General features: G+C 36.1%; 1 protein-coding gene across 1 annotated transcript; it reads left to right on the top strand.

Annotated features, from left to right (window-relative positions):
* The first annotated feature begins 219 nt into the window (after nucleotides 1-219).
* alpi.2 (alkaline phosphatase, intestinal, tandem duplicate 2) lies at nucleotides 220-10,228 on the top strand. The gene is made up of 11 exons (XM_048169917.1): nucleotides 220-337; nucleotides 432-548; nucleotides 1,859-1,974; nucleotides 2,063-2,237; nucleotides 4,280-4,452; nucleotides 4,556-4,681; nucleotides 5,180-5,249; nucleotides 5,429-5,563; nucleotides 5,648-5,839; nucleotides 6,711-6,821; nucleotides 9,440-10,228. The coding sequence occupies exons 1-11, from the start codon at nucleotides 259-261 to the stop codon at nucleotides 9,715-9,717; spliced, it is 1,572 nt and encodes a 523-aa protein (XP_048025874.1). The 5' UTR covers nucleotides 220-258; the 3' UTR covers nucleotides 9,718-10,228.
* Nucleotides 10,229-10,466: the final 238 nt, after the last annotated feature.

The following is a 10,466-nucleotide window of genomic DNA, read 5'->3' as shown; positions in this document are numbered from 1 at the left end:
AATTCACTAAAGAACAGTATAATTCAGAACCCAACACAAAAAAAAAAATCACTGAACAGTTCAGACAAGTGCAGTTTTTAGATCAGTATTCATATCATCATATTCAAATCACTTCATATGATCATGCATGATTAACAGTTCACGTTGCAAAACAGTGACTGGGAACTACAAATAACCTTTGGTCAGAGAGAAGACTATAAACAGAAGAGCATCAGCAAGATTGACAGAGCTGTCAGTGTTGCTGCAGTTACACAAACCATGGCCACTCCACAGACCCTTCTGATTATTGGAATATTTGTTTTAGTAGGTTTTGATGGATGTTTCTCCGTAAGTCCTGGTAAGTGCTATTTTACAGTTTGCAGTTATTCTTTATTCTATTTTTCTAAACAAAGAAAATGAAATGATGTTTCTTTTCTGGAATTCATTTGAAGAGGAGGAGCAGAACCCAAACTTTTGGTATAACAAGGCTAAAAAGGCTCTTCATGCATCCATCTCCATGACGTTCAACAGGCACCGAGCTAAAAATCTTATCCTCTTCCTTGGAGATGGTGAGTTAGATCCAAAATTTAGACAGATTTTGGGAATTCATCGAAATTAGCAAATTAATAATTGCCATTACATTAAATCTGAACCACTAATGAATTTCGGACAGTGTCTGAATTTCTGCAGCATAAAGGCCGTTTACATAAAATATATGTCATATGTCGCAGACGACATATGTCGTCTGCCACTTTGAATGCTTGAGCTCTTTAAAGTCAGGTGGATTCTCATTGGCTGTCGGTATTTTTATAGTTTGTCATCTGAAAAAAAAAAAAAAAAAAAAAAAACCATTCTGAAAGCGATTCCAATCAGTATTAATTGTTAACCACAACTATTAAAAGTTGTTTGTGGTCATTGAAATAACGGTGAAATAAAACAGAATATGATGAAAAAAAATCAAATGTAAAAATTTGACATTTTAACTGAAATAAGTTTGAGTACTAAAATTGCTTGAACTTAAACTGAAATATAAATAAATTAAAGCTAAATAGAAATATTTAAAACTCTAATAAAAATTACAAGCACATAAGAAACTACTAAAACCTAAAGTTAAATGAATATGTAATAGACAAAAATAAAAGCTAATTCAAAGTATTAATAAATACTATAATAACACTGATTCCAACAATATTGTTCCCCTGTATCATTATCATTATATCTGCGGTTTGGACTTGACTATTCTCAAAGAGCAATTATTAAAACTTTATAGTTTTAATTATCATTCTTGGCATCAGCAAGCACTGTTATTAAGGTGAAACACTTATTACAACTTATTACAAATTACACTTACACAATGAACATCAGCACAGGGCCTTTAAATTTCATGTGTAAATGAAGATAATCACCCAGTCACCACTGTCAATTGTGATCAAAGTCCTAAGATACGTATCTGATAGTCTGACATAAGCGACAGTTGACGTCGCACAGTCTACCTTGTCTTTTATCTAAAATCTCACTAGGGTCACAATCTAACATGCAATAATCATAAAGGACAGAAGAAAAAAAAATGCACAGTTTGCAACCAGCTTTAGATTAGATAATCGTATCATTTACTGTTAAGTCCACTTGTAATTATAGTCAACTGTGCATATTCAAAGTTATAAAACTTATGGATAAATCAAAAAGATGTTATATTTAATAAAGATCAAATGTTTAATATTACTGTATGGACTAAGATTATCAATAAATCATAAATGAATCATGCAGTTTAAATCACTCTAAAGACACACTCTGATAGGGTTTTTACAAATAATACACGTTTCTTGTATACTTGTGTGCCTTAAAGTTGTGTAACCTATTGTTTTTGGCCATCGATAAGGCATGGGAATCAGCACTGTAACCGCAGCAAGAATCATGAAGGGACAGATGGAAGGGAGGACAGGAGAGGAGAGTGTTTTGGCCATGGACACATTCCCTCATCTGGCTCTCTCCAAGGTGCAGAAAACTCACTGGCTAAATAGAAGAGATTGATACACTTGAATACTCTTAATAATGTTGCTGTCTGTTTTTTTCCTCTGTGTAGACCTACAATGTTGATCAGCAGATGCCTGACAGTGCAGCAACAGCCACTGCATATCACTGTGGTGTGAAGGCAAACTATGGCACTCTGGGTCTCAGTGCAGCCGCACGCCGCAATAACTGCAGCAGCGTTGAAGGCAACGAGGTCAAATCAATTCTTCATCAGGCAAAGATGGCAGGTAATGACAGGGAAGACCAAATACCAGGACCGTGTTAATCATTAATGAGTTGAACTTTCCCAGAGACTTTTAGAACAGAGATTTTCAGTTCTTTTGAAATCTTAAGTGTTTTTTTGCATCTAAAGAGAACTTCAGAACAGAAAAAATAGGGACTGATGGGTACATATGGAATATACATTTATTTGAGAAAAAAAAAGTGACTCTCTCACAAAAGCAATTTCACATCTCATAACTTCAACTTTATTTATCACAATTTCAACTTTTTCTTGAAACAATAGTGGCTTGTCGAGCTTGATGCATTCAAGTGCTTTGTTGTCGGAATGAACAGGAATCATGTAAGATACCCGGTTTATTCTTGCCTATTTATTGGGAAAATCTTATTGAAACAAAATTATATTTAGTGTCCCATGCACTGACAATCATATAAAAATTCATGACGCTATCTAGACAGTCCACTTGCTGACGATTCTGTAATATCTGTCAAATGACTCAACACTGATCCATCCGTAGATCTGTCTCGTCTTGTCATTAATGTAGTGCATATATATGAATAATCCTTGAAAGCTTACTGTATGTTTTAAACACAGCAAAAATAGCTTTATTTCCGCTGTGTATAAAACATACAATACTCTTCAAATGATTATTCATATATGTAAATATGCACTACATTAATGACAAGATGGATCTAGCTGTTGTGGGGGAAAAAAAACAACTAATAAATCATACCTGTCACAGTATTAGCTATCCAGTCCACCATGGGTAAAGTTTATGGCATGGCCATCTTAGGAATTTGGGTATAAAAATAATTTCTGAACTTCCCAATAGTAAAAACAACATCAGAGTTTCCTTGATGTAGGCGAAGAAGACAAACTGTTGGGTTCATTTTGCAGTCTAGATTTCTGTAATGAGGTCCACTGATGGCAAGTTTGCAGTGGAGTTTACTGAAAATCCCAACGTGAACAGATATAAACAAAAGACTTGACAAAACGTGACTTGGCTTGGTTTGATTTAAACATCACAATTTCAACTTTATTTCTGACAATTTAACTTTGTTTCTTACAATTTCAAATTAATTTCTAACAATAGCGACTTCATATGTCAATTGACATTTTAGTTTTCATAATTGCGACTTTATTTCTAATCATTACGACTTTATACCTCACAATTCCAACTTTATTTTTCGTCATTGTGACTTTACCAAAATCTCAACTTCATATCACATCATCTGAAACTTATATTTTGTCATTTTAACTTTATTTCTCATAACTGTAACTTCACAGTAAATCTCACAGTTGCCTTATTTCTTGTAATTGAGACTTCACATATCAAAATTTGAACTTTATATCTCGTAATTTCAATTTTATTTCTCTGAATAGTGACTTTTTCATAACTGGTACTTTATTTCTGACAATTATCACTATTTTCTTTCTCACACTGTTAAGCAAGATGTGAAAAATTAACCCTAAGGTTGTCTACTTGTTGTTACGTGTTGCTGGTGTAGAGACGAGGCAGATACAGATTTCCACAATACTATAGAGTACTTTAATAAACAAAGGCAGGGAACACCAAACATACACTTAACACAACAGAGAACAGACAATGAGTGAAGGGAGTGAGTGCAATATAAAGGGAGTGCTGATAATAGAGTCCAGGTGCAGGTGATCCGTGATGATGAGGAGATGACGAGGGAAGTGAGTGCAGGTGTGGAGAACAGGAGGATCATGGGAAATGTAGTCCAGGGGAACAAGGGATCTGTGACACTTGTATGCCTGTTGTTTTTAAAACAAATAAAAAATTTTGATTGCAGGCAAACTTTGAACTATTGACTCATTTTCGAACAGTTTGTTGGAACGATTTGTTCATCAACATCATGACTTTGAACCCGTTGTACTTTCATTTATGTCTTTTATGGTTAAATGAGCAGTTGAGGCTGAACTCTTATCTGTGACAAAACACTAAACCTGTTGAAGACAATACAATTTATGTAATTTACTTGTAATAAATACCTTATCCATAAAAAGGACTGGTTTTGTATTTTCCAGGGAAGTCTGTTGGCATAGTAAGCACGACACGTGTTCAGCATGCATCACCCGCTGCCAGTTACTCCCACTCCCCTGAAAGAGACTGGTACAGTGATAAAGAGCTGACCTCTGAAGCTATTACAGGGGGATGCAAGGACATTGCATACCAACTCATCCATAATACTGATATAAACGTAAGGCCCTAAACAGTAAACCTCACAGAACATTGAACTATAGATAAGTTGTCAACTATAGAGAAAACTATCAATCTGAAATACCTCTATGATTTTATTGTAGGTTATTTTAGGTGGTGGAAGACAGTACATGTTTCCCAAGGAAACCTTTGATCCTGAATACCCCACATTTACAGGGAGCCGACAAGACAAAACAGATCTAGTTCAAGAGTGGTTAAAAAACAGAAAAGTAAGTCAACCACCTCCATAATACATTAAAAATGAAAATTCGGTCGTCATTTATTTACCCTCATTAAGTTTCGGAACTAAATTTGCTTTGTTTCCCATGGAACACAAAAGGAGATGTTTATAAGAATGTCCTAGTTGCTCTTTTCCATACAATAAAAGTGATTGAGGAATTTTTAGTAGAAATTCAAATCAGTATTATTGCAAATCTTGCTCCGTTTGCGAATCTCATTCATGTTCAATTTGTCACAAGAACCAACTCCATGTCATGATTGATGTGAAACTTGACACAACCAAAGCGGTCTATAATGTGTGAAGCAATCTATCCATTCCCATTCATTCCAAGTGCAGATTTGGTTGGTTCATATATTTCCTAAAATCTCCTTTTGTGTTCTATGTTAGTAAGTAAGCCATATATATAGAACAACATGGAGATGAGTAAATAATGACAGGTATTTTTGGATGAACTACTGTATACCTTTAACAACCCTAATGTCTTTAGAATTCCAAATATGTGTGGAATAAAAAAGACTTTGATGCTGTCAAAGAGGAACAAACTGATTACTTGATGGGTAAGTCCTCCTTCTCTATTTGCTCTATTTGGAGAGAAAAAATCCACCTATTATTTTGATCCTACAGTATAAAATTATATCAGTGGTCATCCTTTTTTACCTCAATGTTATTCTCAATGTTTTGATTTTCAGAGATTCTCAATGTGGTTTAATACTGTTGATTTCATTGTTGTGCTTAGGGCTTTTTGAGCCAAAGGACACTAGGTATGAGTTGGAACGAGACCCTTCAATGGATCCATCGTTGACAGAGATGGTGGAAAAAGCTATCAAGATTCTTAGCAAAAACTCTAAAGGATTCTACCTCTTTGTGGAAGATAAGAGGATATTACATGTTATTTCCATTATGTAACCCTTGATGTGTGGAGTGTACTTATTTTTGTGTGTTTTCTTTCCTGTAAGTGGGAGAATAGATCATGGCCATCATGCAGGCCAGGCCAAGTACGCTTTGACTGAGGCTGTGGAATTTGACAGGGCCATTGCGCGGGCAGCTGAGCTGACAAGTGAACTTGACACCTTGTCCGTGGTGACTGCTGACCATTCCCATGTGTTTTCTTTCGGTGGCTACTCTTACAGGGGCAATCCTGTGCTAGGTAGGCAAATTCAGATTCATATCAAAATCAAAATTATCTGTAGCCTATCATCACAACTTTGGAAATGACTGTATAGCTTAAAGGGATAGTTCACTCAAAAATGAAAATTCTGTCATCATTTACTCACAATCTTTTAGTTTTTAACTTGTAAAGGCAGGAACACTACAATCCGACCGTCAGCTGTTGGGCAGTTTTTGTTCGTCGGCCGACTAAGTTTTCTCAGCGTGTTCCGCACCGTCGGCTGAAGTTGGTCCTCGTTGACTTTTTTTGGGCCATTTCGACATGTTGAATCAGCGTCGGAGCTGGTCGGTCAATCGAGCCATCTGATCATTCTGATTGGCTGTTCAGCTACTGCCACCTGCTGGCACGGAAAGGCATTTCTTCTTACGCAGGCGCAGAACGAACTTTGGCCGTCGGCTCGGTTTGGTGTGTCAGGGCAACTTTGGACCCAGACGCTGCCGACGTGAGCCAACCCCGTAGTCTGCTTTTGTCGCCACTAGTTCATCGGCGTCGGCTTGGTTTGTCCCTGTCTTAAGACTTTGTTCTGTGGAAAACAAAAGAAGGGAGGGGGGATGAATCAGGGGGCTTTTTATACATAGAAAATCAGTGGGTTCCAATGTTTTGTTGCTTTGGACCCTATTGACTTATTGTATAGGGCAAACATATTTAAAAAAAAAATAAATAAATAAATAAAATTCTAAATATCTTCACTTATGTTCTACAGAAGAAAGAAAGTCATCCAGGTTTTCTGAATGAGGCCAATTATATTAAAATATTTTCCAAGTAGTAATACATTTTTTTCTCAAAAACAAGAACAATTTTGAGGGTACATTGGGATTAAAAACAACGTTTTTACTTCTTTGTCTTTTAGGCACTTCCTATTCAAAAGCTGAAGATGGTAAGAGCTTTACTAATGCACTTTATGGAAATGGTCCAGGATACCCGACTGGAACTCGTCCCGACATGAATGACACAATCTCAAGTAAGTTTTATGAGTTTAATTGTTTTCCCCTCAAGTGCAGAAGAGAATTTTAAGTGCATGGCACAAGCTGTGTTTTGAAAATACTGATGCCCCATCTTGTGGTCATTTGTGTTACTGCAAACACAGTAACACATTAACTCCTGGTTTCACAGACAAGGCATAAGCTAGTCCTAGACTAAAACGCATGATTAAGTTGTTGCAACTTGTACTGACATATCTTAAAATATGACAGTGCTGTTGTTTTGTCTCAAGATACACATCAGTGATGTTTTTTTTTTCTAGTGTACGTTTATAAAAGCTACTTAAATATCCTAATTGAACTAAGGCCTTATCCTGGCTTAGGCTAAGCCCTGTCTGTAAAACCAGGCCTAAAGATATACTTCATCCAAAAATAAAAATTATTTTATTATGTTGTTCCAAATGTAGATTTTCTCTCTGTTGAATGAAACACAAAAGAAGTTTAGTAGAATCTCCAGGCTGCTCTTTACCATATAATAATATTGAATGGAGACTAAATTAAAGCGCTAAAAGTGACAAAAATGTATTAAAACGTATTTTTTTTACCTTTATTTTTATAGCACTTTATACAATACAGATAGCTTCAAAAAAGAATGATTCAATGATGCGAACATAGTTCAATTCCTCTGTAAAGCAGCATTTCATTGTTCAGCTGAAGTCAGTTCAGTGTTGATTCAGTTCCCTTGTAAAGGTCATCACTTATTAAATTAGTAAGGATATCCGCTTGTTAAGTCGTGACGTAAGGAACGCCGTTTCTAGGTCCTAGCCCTGGCTCGTTTCACTTGAGAATGCCATCTCGACGGCCATTTATGAGCACTATTTATTCATATTAGACATTTAACATTTTAAAAAGTTAAATATTTAAAATACTTACAGTCTACACAACAGTCACAGACATTAATATTTTAATTATTTATAAGATGAATCACTGTCTGGCCATCTGGGATTTTGGTATGGAGATAAAGGTTATGATTATCATTTTTTGGTAGTCTTACACCACATCATGTGTGTACATTAGCACCGTTTGTTGTTTTCTTGTTGTATGAGATAGAGCGTTTGGACCCGGAAGCGCTGCCGCATGACGTCAGACTTAACAAAAGTATAAGGCAGCTCTCCAGTGATGTCATGAACCAGCTCAGTTCAGTTCTCATAAAATAGTGTCAGTGCAGTCAGCTCAATAATATTGTTGAATATTAAGTGTCCCCAACTAAGCAAGCCTACATGGATATTAACCCTTTAACACGTACGATCACACCGGTGTGATCAGTCTTGTCTGGCCCCAGGAGCGTACGATCACACCGGTGTGATTAGAACGTTCAGTGCATTACGTGATCAACTGCCAAATTCAAATGTGCGTGCGCGCTTTAACTGGCGCTAAACCAGAGACGGATGCACGCAGCGCTTTTCATATATCTCATATATGCAGTGTTTTCAACCAAATAATGTTCATTTCAGGTTTCAGACATTTAAATACACATGAGTACTAACAAAACAATATATTTAGAGTTTGTAAAATACACAATGATGTCTATAGAAGCGGAAATAACAACCCTTTCCATTATAACTTGACAACACGTTTAATTCATATCAGATACACATTGTGAAAGTAACTTAAAAGCTTACTCTATTCTTCCCCAGTTCACCGGCACACTTACTTTCATGTATTTCGGGAGAAGTGGATAAATTCACGGGTTGTAAATCCAACAGATCCGATTCTCTGCGCGGTGCAAACTAACATGGCGGCGCCCATCGCTCATATGGCTCAACTAACGCGATCGTTATAAAGGTGTTTAAACAGCAAAACACATTCACTTGCACATATTGGGCAATCGGAATATTAGATATTTCATGCTATAGTTAACAAATTTGTGAATATTTTGAATAAAAAAGGAAAAATTAAATGAACCGTTAGAACGTATCACTTTATGGTTTCCATGGTGATGCGTCATTGCTTGTTATGTGACACACCGCAGCACTGTATGAATGATAATCTGCTTTCATTTAATTTTTCCTTTGTTATTCAAAATATTCTAATCACACCGGTGTGATCGTACATGTTAAAGGGTTAAAAAACTCACGCTGGGGGGTCAGCCAGAATATTTGAAACTTACGTGCGAAAGGGTTAAAATCATCAACAATTAAGATCTGCAGCCAGTACTAACTAATCAGTTCTAATCATAAAATTATTTGATAAAATCTGTATGGTGCCCTGTATACAGTAGCCAGTACAAATGTCAAATGTCATCTGTACAAAGAAAAAACTTTTCCATTTTTAGTACATATTGTGCCTTTAAATAACAAGGAGAACTAATGAGATAATGAACAGAACAGGTCAATGGAATTATTAATCAGGGACACTTGGAAACTGGGACAAATGACAGGCACAGGGAAAACAGAACCAAAACACAAAGAACAGAACAGAACCCTGACAAGTATATAAATAATACTATATGATTAAAGTAATCTGTAATAGTTTGTATGAGCTAGGAACACACTGAAATTTATGGTGTATGTTGCTGATTGCAGTAAACTATCATAAAACAAATCAGTAAATTATAACTGTATAAGATAATTAATTAATATTTGACTGTTGTTCCCAGGCAGTGATGACTATCTTCAGCAGGCTGCTGTACCTCTTGATTCAGAAACTCATGGTTCTGAGGATGTTGCAATTTTTGCCAAAGGACCAATGGCCCACCTCTTCCACGGAGTCCAAGAGCAGAGTTACATACCTCATGCTATGGCTTACGCTGCCTGTATTGAGCCATATGCTGACTGCTTGCTAGAAAGTGTAGATCACTCTGGACAACTATGCACTCAGTTCAGCCTCCTGGTTCTGATATTGAGCTTGCTGTCCTCACTCACAGCCCTAATATAATGTGACTAAAGGGGGGTGAGGTGCACTTTATTTAGCATGCTTGTACATCACAGTACATTTGCACGTTTTTCCAATCCAGCTGCAACATTATCTAGACAACTGGAAAGTAGGATGACTTCTTCTACATTGTTTGCAAATACAGTTTGGTTGTTGAAATATCTTTTAAATCCTCTGTGAGGACATGAATAATTTCAGAGGAGATTGTAGCACCTATTTCTCTAAGTGGTGAGCAATTACTGATTTATAAATGTCAATAAAATCTGGCATCTAGAAACTGTACTTACCTTTATATTGTACATTTCTCTAATGCCACTCAACAAATGGACGTATAAATCAGTAACCTCTGTGTAGACTTAATTTATGTTTAAAAACAATACTTCAAACATTTACCTTCACAATGCTGGCTATTATGATGCATTATAAATATTGTGGATATTGGGAACAATGTGATTCACTAGTGCTATCTCCAGGTAAAAAAATAACTAAATAAAATAAAGTGGTTTGAAAGATATCAGTTGTGCTAATGTTTTGTGTAAGTTGAGACGTGTAAATGGCACCTTTTTAAAAAAATCTGTTAAATATATAGAATGATACAATGTATCAAACTGAATGGAAAATTAATGATATTGTAACGAAGGCGGGACTCAGAGTAAGATCCAAATGCAGCTTTATTAAAAGGTGAGCGTGGTCGTACAGGCAGGGGTCAGATAACAGCAAACAGGTACAGCAAGGAACAGGCAGAATCGTAG

The sequence above is a fragment of the Megalobrama amblycephala genome, linkage group LG2, assembly GCF_018812025.1.
Source record: "Megalobrama amblycephala isolate DHTTF-2021 linkage group LG2, ASM1881202v1, whole genome shotgun sequence".
Lineage (NCBI taxonomy): Eukaryota > Metazoa > Chordata > Actinopteri > Cypriniformes > Xenocyprididae > Megalobrama > Megalobrama amblycephala.
Note: the sequence above shows the minus strand (reverse complement) of the source record. Positions and strands in the feature narration are given on the sequence as shown.

Coding starts and splice junctions, on each gene's coding strand:
- alpi.2 (XM_048169917.1), top strand. CDS start 259: ATGGCCACTCCACAGACCCTTCTGATTATTGGAATATTTGTTTTAGTA. Junction 4,682..5,179: donor AGTGGTTAAAAAACAGAAAA/GTAAGTCAACCA, acceptor TAATGTCTTTAG/AATTCCAAATATGTGTGGAA. Junction 5,840..6,710: donor CAGGGGCAATCCTGTGCTAG/GTAGGCAAATTC, acceptor TTTGTCTTTTAG/GCACTTCCTATTCAAAAGCT.